Here is a 12,034-nt window from a genome sequence, read left to right on the forward strand (position 1 = left end):
CAGAGATTTGTTTTCAGTCTGACACACCTTCAGTATTTCCATCACTGTAAGAAAGGAAGACAAACTCTGCCTAAATGAGAACAGGGATAAATATCATGCAATAAGGACTGTATGGTTTCTTGATCTCCCATTGCAAAGATAAAATACAATTCTGGCTGAATGAAATCCATCCATCTATTTAACTGGAATGAATAGTTCAAAATCTTTTTCCCACGACAGGTAGAAAATTGTTTGGCATTAATCCAGAGTAGTTCCTTTAAGAAACTAAAGTTAACTGCTAGACAGAGATATGATAATTTATGATTATCCTCGAAATTCAAATATCAGAAGATGGAGTGACACTTCCAAGGTAAATGCATTCCAGTTTTCCGCTTGTTGACCACTGCTTTTAGTGAGCTATAGCTACAGTACTGTTACAACCTCAACAAAAAACAGAAACACTGTTCTACGCTGTAATCTGTGAAAATACAAAGCAGTTGAACATATTGTGCAAGAAACACAAGTCGAACGATTTTTTTATTGCTATGAGGCAAAATCAAATGTGGTAAAATTCCAGTGTTGGTGTTGAATGTTTAAAGTTAATTCACCACATTTTTAGTCTAATTTTGTCAGGGCTCCAGTCTGTGTGTTTGTTTTTTGTGTTTGTCTCCCTTCCTCCAACAGGAGGCGACTGGTTCTGGTCCGCCTCCTAAAACACCTGCTGATGGTTACCTCGTTAACGGAGTGCTCTTAAGCTGCTGACTGCCACTACCTCAACGCCAGAGTGTTTGCCAGTTTTGGGTACTCTAGCCAAGCTGAGTTTTTGCTGAGTAAGACTGAGTTCTTGTCAACCTGAGTTTAAACTTTGTTTTTTGTCTTTGCCTCTCAGCAGGAAGTCATCCCGCAAACTGGATCTTTCGGACCTTCACTCCCTGGAGGGATCAACTGAGCCTCAAACTGAACTGAGGATACAAACTGGAGGTTTGGACCCAGTTTCCCAGAGAGGACGTTGAGTTTACACACTGAGCAAGGGAATCCTCTCCACTTCAACCCATTCAAGTACCGCAGGAAATCTGAGTGGCAGTCAGTTTCTCCGTTCACCTACAACCGACCGTGTTCTGGATAAACCCTGTTCCGCCCTCCACCGAATCAGACTAACACTGGAAACCAGCACACAGATTGGAGTCAAAGATTCTACAACTTCTCTGGAAATGTGAGTCTACAACCAGATCCTCCTCTCCAAATCCAACGAATGAAATTTCCCACTGAGCCTGAACTAATTGCTGTGTCTTCCCCTCACCTTCCAGTTCCGGCTGAGCAGAGTTCAGAGCAACACTGTACGGTGCTTTATCTCTTCAATAAAACCTGTTAAACCTTTTCCCCTGGTCTCTCTGAATTGGTTTCTCTGCATGTGGGTCTGAGCTTTAGATAAAACCATGACAATTTAAAGGTATAGTGGAGGATTTTTGCCAATGTTTGAAAAGACCCGCCCTGTCCAAATGCACATGCACAACCCCGTACCTGCTACCGAGAGAAGACGCCTATTAAACACGTTTGAGAGCATGCACGTTCCCATCTCTCATCGTGCACGCTCTGTATAGAAGTTGCTGTTTGCATCACTCATACAAGCTTGCTTTCCAAAAGAAGATTTGAAATTTTTTCACTATGTCAGTGTCAAGTAAAAATGGGGACTAGCACGTACTGTAGGACGGCCTTATGTAAACATATCACCAGAATGATTGACAATTAGGAAGATTATTTATTTATTATTTTGATGATCCACCCAGAAAAAGAACATCTTCCACTATACCTTTAAGAATGAGAGAGAGAGTTCTGCTATGAATGTACAATTTATATTTTAGTTTTAACAAATGACATTTTTTATCCATAAATGCAAGTTCCAATATACACATGTATTTTCAATATCTGGTCACAAGGACCAGAAATCGGCAGGTCAGATGTTTTAAGTAAGTACAGCCCAGACAGAGACAACAAGCAGATTATCTACTGCTGGAACTACTACTATTTATAGTCTTTCACTCGATCCTCACATCAGTAAGTCTGAGCTATCCCTTTAAAGCTTTATGTTGATTAATATGAATACCTCTCTTTGAAAAATCGTCGCAGGCCAAAGGCGATGAGTTTCAGAATCGCCTCAATCACGAAAACCAGAGTGAAGACGTAATTGCAATACTTCAGTATCTCTTCCAGGTACTGCAGGACACAAAGAGAAGATAAAGACTTACAAAAAAAAAAAGAAAGAAAGAAAAACCCCACTGTTCCTCACTGTACCTCCCTTCATTACTATGGTTCTGGGACAGGTAGCAGTAGGAGTTGCCATGGTTACCTTAGGCTGGTTGTAGTGCTCCATGCTCATGGTGAGAAGGTTTGTGAAGATGATGATGGTGATGAAGAGATCCAGGTAGTGGCTGGTGCACACTGTGTGTATAGATCGGCGCAGCGGGGAGTAGTCGGCGTAATATGGCTTCTCTAGGGCCCCTGTGAGACACACACACACGCACGCACACACATACACAGACAGTCATTAAAATGTTTCTAAAAGAAAAATATTATATGGGCTATGAAGTCACCGATGAAGCGGGTGCCAGGTGGCACTCCGCTGCGTGTGTGCTGACTAAAAGTGCCACCTCAGGAATTTAATCCTATCCATCATGGACACACACTCTCCGAGGCACCTCAAGGTGTCTTTGGGCAGAAAATCTTTGCTTATCTGCTGCTACTGAGTAAGAGGAAAGCACTACTAGAGATTACACTGCAGAGAAAGAGTGGACGGAGTGAGTCACCAATGTGGTAGTGTAAAAAACAGATAAATAAAAATGAATGTACGTGCATGTCCTGAGTGTAATAAATATAGAAATTAGTTTTTGCAGCAAATAAAGAAGTTTTGCAGCAGTGTGCGTGTTATTAGACATACACCATGTGGAAAAGACCATGCTGATATACATGTCTATTGCATATTTGATCTAGTTTCCTGTTTTTAATTAAATGAAGTCTTAAAGGTCAAATGTGTAGAAAATGATAAAGGTGAAAACAGGACCATCACAGGCTCCAATATCCTTTATGAAATGCCTAAAATGTAGAAGAGGCTTAGTGTTTCATGAATAAAAATTGCTTATGGACTTTTGTGCTCCATTCATAGGCGAGAAATCGTATATTTTTCCCAGTATAATACAAAAGTGGATGGCTTGTCATCTGGTGATTAGAGAAGTTTTGTGAGCCTTGGAAAAATACACTGTCTAAACATGGGAAATGCCAAAGCACCTAGATTAAGGTTTAAGAAGCTTTTTGCTATTGGTTAGCAAAATAATCACAAGTTGAATCCCAAAAGTAAATTATTCTTGAAATAAGTATATTTGAAGAGGCAAGTAATATAGTTGGATAAAATTAGATGAAATGGTTTACGTTTAAATTAAGCAAAACAAAAACAAATAATAATAAATTTTCTTACTTCAAGTACATAATATCTTATTTTATTTAAAGGTCAAAAATGGTCATACCATTGACAGTTCATCTTATTTATCTGGTCAAATTAGGGGGAATCTCTTTTGTTCTAGCTGTAGGTTTGAAGACATTAAAGAAGAAAAATAAAAAATCTGGTTCTACAGGAGGACTGAATACAAACACTCACCCGTACCTTTCAGATTTTGAACATCATGTGCCACCTAAATATGTCTCACTTTTTAATTATAAATCTCTCTGAATCTCAACACAATATAATGTTCATTATTTCAACTTCGATTATTTTAATCTAAAATGTAAAAAAAAATGTGAAAATAAGCTGAGCATCAACATACTTTAACCAATATTTATGGAAGAGCTTTTAAATGCAGGATGCTCTGGTGTCAGATGACCCTGATATTAAAGTTGACTCCTGCCAGTTATCGTTTCTGTGTCCATCCCCACCCACCACCATAATGCTCTCTCACTTCTCCTCCTTTTCTCCAGCCGCTTCTGTCTCTTCTCCTCCCTCAGCCTAGCCTCTTCCTCCTCCTGCTGCTGGCGACACTTGTGAAAGTTTTCCACCACCACGCCCACGAACATGTTGAGCACGAAAAAGCTGACAATGAGGAGGAAAGAGATGAAGAACAGCAGCATCCAAGGGTTGTTGTTTCTTTTGGGCTGCAAAAAAGGACATGGATAGTGAGAGAAGAAGGGAGAGAAGTTAGATAGGTGGGCAAAAGAACAAGCACAGTAAGAAGGAGAGGAGAAGGGGAGCGTAAGCAATGAGACAATGTAAGTTCTGACTCAGCAGTAAAACTGCCAGCACTGTCACAAATATTCATCCATCTCCTTCTTCCCCTTATAATAATTCTCATCTGAAATATTTCTCCTGTTCCTCAGTCAAACAGTCAGATTCAGCAGAACAAAAGACTAAAAACATTCACTGTCTAAAAGATCTGAATGCCTTTGCGACATTCACTGTTATGCTCACCTGCTGGTCCACCCCAACAGCGTCCAGGCCGTCGTACATGATGCTCACCCAGCCGTCCTTACAGGACAGCACAAAGAGTGACATCAGAGCCTGCATGGGCGAGGCGAATTTAAATCAGTGCCACGCTGACAATCAGTTTCTCACAAATAGGCGTCACAGCAAAAAGATGTGTGGGTGTGTGACAAACCTGTCCGAGGTTGTCAAAGTTGTATTTCCGCCGAATCCAGCGATAACCTGCCTGCAGACACTCGGTTTTGTTTGTGATGTTGCTGACATTTAGCCCGTCGCAGTAGAAAAATTTGCCTTTAAAAAGCTAGAGAGGTGAGAATGTAGAAAAATACATGAAACTCTGACCTCTATGTGTGAAAAAGGCAACAGAGCATGATGATGAGTTTCATTGGTCTGCAGTGAAAAACAGTGTCACATATTACAATGCTTCTCTCTGCACACTAGCTGCAGAGTTTGCTCTTATTAGAAAATAATTAGCTGATGCTGTGTTCCTAGAAATAAAAGACTCCAAAATGTCAGCTTCAGCGCTTCAAGGCTTCATCTCTTCTGCAAAAGTTAAATGAGAATATTAGTGGGTATATTTGCAGTAGGCACAGAGCCTAATTCACAGCCCTTCGAAGATTTTTACATTTTATCAAGTTACAACAACACATTTCAATGTATTTTAATGAGATTTTATGTGATAGAAAAAACAAAGTGGGGTTAATAATTTACTGAAAGAAAAAAAGGTGTGTGTGTGTGATTTAAAAAAATAAACCAAGAGAAAAAATATTGCACACACTTATGTTCAGATCCATTTAATGTAATCCTTACTAAATTTATAGATTTGTCATGTAATCCCTGTATAATCCAGCAGCATGAAACCAGCAAATACCAGTAAAGTGAGGAATAAACCTGAAATGGTAATGTAAAGTTTTAAGATAACCCAGCACTTCCGATGGACCACTTTTCACAAAGAGTCCTAAGACAAAAGTAGCTTTTAGTGATGTCATTTTAGGTAAAATATTTCTTTGTATTCAGTCTTTTTCAGATAAAAGGTGTTCACAAAGTGGCCTTGTTTATAAGAGAGCGGAGGAATGTGAGAAGGCTTTTCAGCAAGCCTCACAGTTTCTCAGAGAAGATGGCAGAAACAGAGGGAGCTGTTTGGCTAATCATCAGTTTAAATGTGGAACTTATGAGCACATAAATTTCTCTAACAATCATACAATTAGTAATAGGGAGATAAGCGGAATCTTAGCATTCCTATAGGGGGAAATCAATTAGATGTAGCAGTTGCACAAGGTGCTATTAAGGTAATGTTTTTTTAAGACAAATAATCATAGGATTAATAAAAATTTCAAAAGAAATGAAAAAAAGATACTAAAAAATGTAATTAGTCAAACGTTCTTGATAAGATAAAGCACAATAATATATAGAAGGACCACCAAAGGTGAGAAAGTATATTTGTGTTGTGGATAATGACTTAATTTCTCTGAATCAAATGTGTAGGAGCAGGAACACATTTAAAAGTCTCAGAAACAAGAACTATTGCAATCAAATGTTTACCGGTGGATTGTAAGCATTAAAAAAGGGAGTAACATGTAATAAGAGCAGATTTACCTATCCATTTGTACTTTTTTAAAACAATGTTTCAAGAGTTGAATAAGTGAAGCTATCTATTAAAATCTAAATGTTTTGACAAATAAGACACAACAAAGGCTTTTTATGTCAGAATGCAGATCTGTAAAAAAAATATATAGACTCATTCCTGTAAAATATTTTTCTTTCATGAGCTAGCCTTTCTTACACTATTCTTTTGCTCCCAAATTAGGGCATTAATGAAAAGAACGGCATTAACCAACTGCTTTTGATGGAATCCATTTCAATCTGAAAAACTCACATTGAGACAATTAGGAGAAATGTATTGATAGAATTACTTTAGTCTTTGGCGCTCAGACCTCGGCAGGAAGCATTGCGCTTAATTTTGATAGATATGCATGAACAGGAGTAAAGAATAGGGCTGTCCCCCTCCCCCAGGCCTGAAACTGGTGGTGGAGTGGAGATAGATGAATTTGGTCAGTCTGTAGACTGCTGGTTAGCGAGACGGTATGCTGAGCTTTATAGGGAGATCCAGTGGATTGCGTGAGCTGATACTAGAGCTTCACTCAGGGACCTGGAAGATGGAAGTCCAGTTTGGACAACACAGGTTGAGAGAACCTGTCCATGATGAGCAAGCATGGACAGGCATAGACGTGGGTTGAAACAGTGTCATCTGAATGAAGCTACACAGTGCATCCGCCGCCTGCCTGCGCACAGGAGCAGAAAATTGCGAATCGGAGGCCTTTAAAGAGGAAGTTTTGAGGACGATTGGCTTTCGTGGAGGTGTGGTTCAAAGCTTATTGGCTGTGCAGCAGGTGGATGAAGGAAAGCAATGAGTTTCTTCAGTTGAACTAAAAACTATGATTCCTTTTTTTTTTTTAAAGAAAATCCTGTAATTGATAGCTAGACAGAAAATAATCATTGGGAGTTATGACTGCTATAGGAGTTTCTAAGAGCTAATAAAGGGGTCATAGAATGACTTTATAGGGTATTTGCAGCTGGTCCTTAAGGTCTCTAATTAGAGTGTGTCACATTGCTTTGGCTAAAAATGGCATTTTGCTGTTCTATGAGCCCTAATGCAAGCCTGGTTAAAAGGCCTAGAATAAAACGACAGGTTTCTTTCCTTTTATGGTATGGTCATAAATATTTAGATGAGCTGTGCGCTGATTGGTTGGTTTGCGACGAGCGAAGCTGCTGAGCAAAGACGCATCATAGCAACAGACTCTCATTCAATGAAAAATTGAAATAGTTGACATGGTAGGGTGACCAGATGTCCTTCTTTTGCCGGGCATGTCCTACTTTTCATACCTAAAAAAAAATTTCCGGCGGGAATTTCAAAATTGTCCAGGATTTTTGTTGATTACCCACCCCAAAACATGCCTGAGTTCCGGCCCAGTCAGCGGCCCAGCAGTCGACACTTCATTGGCCCCCACCACCCCGCCATCCTCACTTGAGCCAGTGAACCAGTGGGTTGGTCTGTATGTCAATTTCGGGTGCGTGACAAAACGACAGGCCGAACCAAATAAGTCAACATCCCAGAGTTTACTTCAATTCGGTGCTTCGTTTGGATTCGCCCATTTCATGGTGGAAGTTTAGAATTGTGAGATTTGCAGAGAAAGGAGGTGTCGATGGGATTTGAACTTCTCTGTACGTCCATTTCACCTACTGAATTATCGTTATTCATCGATGACAATGTCAGAATCAGAATTCAATATACTTTAATAATCCCAGAGGAAAATTACAGAATGTAAACATGTAAACTCCGTTTTGCATTCTATGACCCCTTTAATGATCCAGTGTACTTTGGACTAGCTGTTCTCTAGGGGTAGCTCTTCACTTGTCATTTATTGGGGAACTTTCAATCATTTAAACTAAGACTTAATTGAGTTTAAGTGATTAGCAGATAGACGGGACAGAAAATGAATGATGAGCTAAAGTCCAAGAAAGCCAGAACACTCTTCTATGGTCAATATAAAAGTGTATGTGAAAGGAAGCTAAGAAAAGGATAAAACTTTAACATTATCCTATAAACATTTTCTGATAAAAGAACTCAACATTAATAAATCAAACAAAAAAGAACAAGTAGTATTCACTGAATTATTGATTTAAAAATCTTTAAGTTGGTTAAAATCTGCTTTAAAGAATCCATTCTCAGCACAATCCCTCAGTAGAGTCATTGTTTTTTTTAATTACTTCAAGGGACTCTTTTGCATAATCTGCAACTCATTTGCATTTCCTCACAATTTTCTGCCTCACTTTTTATTACCTGAAACCTTTCTGGGCTTTGCCTAATTTTTTTTAAAACCCTTAAAGCAGTATCTTTCTTTCAGCAGAAAACACAGGCAGGTTTGGGGTAAAAAAAAAAGGTTACATTTGTGATTCTTAGAGATGATTTATGCATAACAGAGGATAGCTTACCTGCACTCCTAAAATCCCAAACACGATGAAAAATGCGCAGCAGATGAGAACAATATTTCCGATTGGTCTGAGAGATGTGATCAGGGTCTCTACAACCAGTTTTAGACCTGGAGCCCGACTTATCACCCTGAAAGAGAAAAAGATGTGTACAGTGCTATGGGTAAGTATTGACCTACAATAGATTTTTTTTCTGCTTTCTTTTTGTGCATCACCCTGCAATTTTTTTAGAAAATTAATAATGTCCAAATGAGTAACTGCAGCAGGCAAATTTGCCAATGATGTTTCAATTTAGTAGGGAAAAAACAAACAATGTATTGCAGTATATTGTATTGTGTGGCCCCCATTTGTTAAATCATGAGTTAAAGCAGTGTGATCAACCACATTTATTCAGTCTCAACTCAACTCAACTCAACTTTATTTATAAAGCGCTTTCAGTCAGCCAAAGCTAAAATCAAAGCGCTGTACAGGTCATTTGAGCAGATTATAAAACACAATTATCACCACAACACAGGACAAACTCAAAGATTAAAAAACCAGTAAGAGCAAAAAAAAGTCGAAGTCTCACTCAAAGGCCTGAGAGAAAAAGTGGGTCTTTAAAAGGGTTTTAAAAGAGCTGAGTGTAGGGGCCTGTCTGATAGAAAGGGGGAGGGCATTCTAGAAACACCCATACTGGCTGACTTGTCAAAATAAGGGATGACTTGCGTAAAAACCTATCAGACAACATGAAGTTTCAAAAAGCAACACACAACGCTACAGACCAAAAGAAGAAAAAAAAAAAATTTGATTTTGAGATCATTAGGAAGTAATATCATTAGGACACCAACAAAGCATAGTGAGTAACTATCCACAATAGAAAATAAATAGAAGAGCATTTTCAGTGAGTGGCTACCCTACCAAGGGACAACTTGGAAGGTCAGAAAAAATATCCATAACAATATTTAATGTTCTGTTGTCCTTACTGGCATTATTTAAGGCCTGTGGTCATAAATCAACAACCCAAAAACAAAAGACTGAGGAACTAAAGGCATCCTGCCATGATCTTTAGGTGTTCTGCTTTAATCCTCACTTCTTTAGCTGTATGGTCTTTCTGCCATCCTTTGTGTGTTTGTTCTTTCCTTTATCTATTTGGTTTGGATTCCTTTGTTGGAACTCTAAATCTTTTGTTTTTGGTTGCTAACATTGCTTTGTCACTGTCCAAGTCCCATTTGTGTTTTTATTCTATTTACCAATAGTCTTAGATGCTTAGATGTTCTCACAACTCAATGTTTTACTGCATTTCGTACCATATTTATTTGTTTTGCACTGCTCTGAACCTTTCCATACCAATGCCTTTTGCACCATTTGGAACAAACTGGTTTTCTTTTTCTCTTACACTGTTTATATTCTGCTGCACTTTATAATGGATTGATTTCACTGTTGTACGATGCTCATGTCACTGTTGTAAAGCTGTATGCATAGTTTTGATGATTTTGTTTTGTTTACAAGATGTGTAGGCAAGATGACAATAAAGTTTGTCTTAGTCTATTTTGATTATTGAACCATATAATTGACATGAATTTCCCACAGTCATCTTTGCACCGAGATAAGTACCAAGACTAAATCCAGCTGACGAAAAACAAAAACATCTGCAAAAGCAAGATCTTGATGATTCCCAACACTTTTGGAAAAACATGCCTCAGACTTACGTGACATCAGTAGAACTTTTTGGAAGGTGTGTCACATTAATTGCGGGTTAAAATTAACACAGTCTATCCTCATACTGACGGTTAAATACAGTGGTGGCCTTGTAATGGGGCCACTTTGATGCTTCAGAAAAACATGCTGTAAATGACAACACCATACACCCTTAAAAAGAATGCCAGGCCATCTGTTTTTCACCTTAGTGTTCAAATGTACTTGGGCTATAAAAACACAAAGAACCAGCTATCCCTGCACTTAATGGCTAAGAAAAAAACAGTGGCCTAGTCAAAGTAAGTAAATTGAATTGATATGCTTTGGTGCAATAAAAGACAATAATGGCCCCAAATTGGCATGTTTCTTTCTTAATATTTATTGAATCTTTAACAACTGTAAAATAATGCACACATTTGCAATTTTAGTAGGATTTGCTTCCATAACAGTCAGCACAGCATGGCTAATTCAAAACAAATCTGGCATGATGGTGTTGTTCAAAATTCCTCCTTACTCAGTTATCTCATGTTCCTGATGCCAATTTTTGCCGGAAGTCTGAGAGGCCAAAATAGATTTGTCACGAGTTAAAGAGAAGAAATCTTCAGCATATTGATACAATGGAAACATACAAAATAGGTGGAAAAGTCCCATTCTCCTACCTTAGTGGCCGCAGGGTGCGAAGAAGGCGAAGGACTCGCAGCATGCCCAGGATTCGATTACCACCCGCTGATGCGATGGAGACCAAGATGTCCACCATGGACACAAACACTAACACGCCATCCAATATGTTCCAGCTGCTCTGCAGGTACACACCTTCTCCAAAGTACAGGCCCATTGCTACAACCTTATGACAAACACAGATCCAATTGAATTGCTTAAATAATAAAGAAATATGAGTAGAAACTGAGACAGAAAAGCTCCTCTGGTCCCCACCCAGGGGGAAAATTGCTTCTTTTTATGAGCAAGATTAGATAAAGCAGTTTGAGTGAAATGCTTGTGCAGTAAAAGGGTTCTGTTATGGTTACCTTGATCATCATCTCGCCCACAAAGATGACGGTAAAGATGTAATTGGACACGCTGAGAAACACTCGCTCCTGTCACAAACACACACAAAGGCACATGTATGAGGGTGTTCACAAAGCAAGAAGCCCATTTGTTATTTCAAAGGTTATGTGTCCCAGTAGCTTTCGCTTTGATCCTGGACAGAAACGTGTTATATAATGAGCTGAAAAAAAGACCATAGCAGACGCATTGGAAACAAAAGCATACTAAAAAAAAATACACATACTTTGATGGTTGGTCTCAGACTAACCTTGCATCAGCTACAAACAAGGAACCTCCTGTCTGTGCAGATTGAAACTTTTTTTGTCTTTTCCCCCATTATCTTCAGCATGTGGTAAAGGTTTGTGTTTTTGAAAAACTGTGCAAATCTAAATTGTTCTCTTCAACAGCGAAAGTGGCTGCTTAAATTTCATTGTTGTTTCAAAAGCACAAGCTTGTTCCTGGTAGCAGTGTAATTCTGCGCCCTTTTGTTACTCAATGTGTGAAGGCTATACACAACTTCAAAAAAACAACTGTTTCATAAACCAACCAGTCTTATCTCTTTTTTTAAACCAAAAAATTTTCTTAGTTTATTGATAAAATGAATTTTATATAGAGGGATTATTGACCCTTTCTTTCATTTCAGCCTACTAAAAAAGAAGAAGAGATGTCTTTTGTATATATTCTAAATAATAATTTATAGAAAAAATGATAAAGAAGAAACATCACATTGAATATGAACACCTGACCTATCAATTATGAAGTAAGAAAAAAGCAAATAAAGTCTAATCATCTTAAAAGAAAAAGCAGATATAAAACAAGACAAACAAATTAAATAAACCCTGAGATAATTCAGGATTTAATAGTGCCCCACAGCCATGAGAT

At 38.4% G+C, this 12,034-nt stretch overlaps 1 protein-coding gene across 1 annotated transcript in view; it reads right to left on the reverse strand.

The window, feature by feature from the left end:
* Nucleotides 1-12,034, reverse strand: part of cacna1h (calcium channel, voltage-dependent, T type, alpha 1H subunit) — a 114,237-nt gene that overhangs the window by 17,499 nt on the left and 84,704 nt on the right. Inside the window, exons 20-27 of the mRNA XM_015377340.1 lie at nt 11,134-11,202; nt 10,768-10,952; nt 8,438-8,564; nt 4,620-4,745; nt 4,433-4,522; nt 3,927-4,119; nt 2,327-2,478; nt 2,084-2,193 (exon numbers count right to left, since the gene is read on the reverse strand). Coding sequence (XP_015232826.1) covers nt 2,084-2,193; nt 2,327-2,478; nt 3,927-4,119; nt 4,433-4,522; nt 4,620-4,745; nt 8,438-8,564; nt 10,768-10,952; nt 11,134-11,202 — 1,052 coding nt within the window. The remainder of the gene's footprint in view (nt 1-2,083; nt 2,194-2,326; nt 2,479-3,926; nt 4,120-4,432; nt 4,523-4,619; nt 4,746-8,437; nt 8,565-10,767; nt 10,953-11,133; nt 11,203-12,034) is intronic.

Source organism: Cyprinodon variegatus, unplaced genomic scaffold (genome assembly GCF_000732505.1).
Source record: "Cyprinodon variegatus isolate N-32 unplaced genomic scaffold, C_variegatus-1.0 Scaffold152, whole genome shotgun sequence".
In the NCBI taxonomy this organism is placed as follows: domain Eukaryota; kingdom Metazoa; phylum Chordata; class Actinopteri; order Cyprinodontiformes; family Cyprinodontidae; genus Cyprinodon; species Cyprinodon variegatus.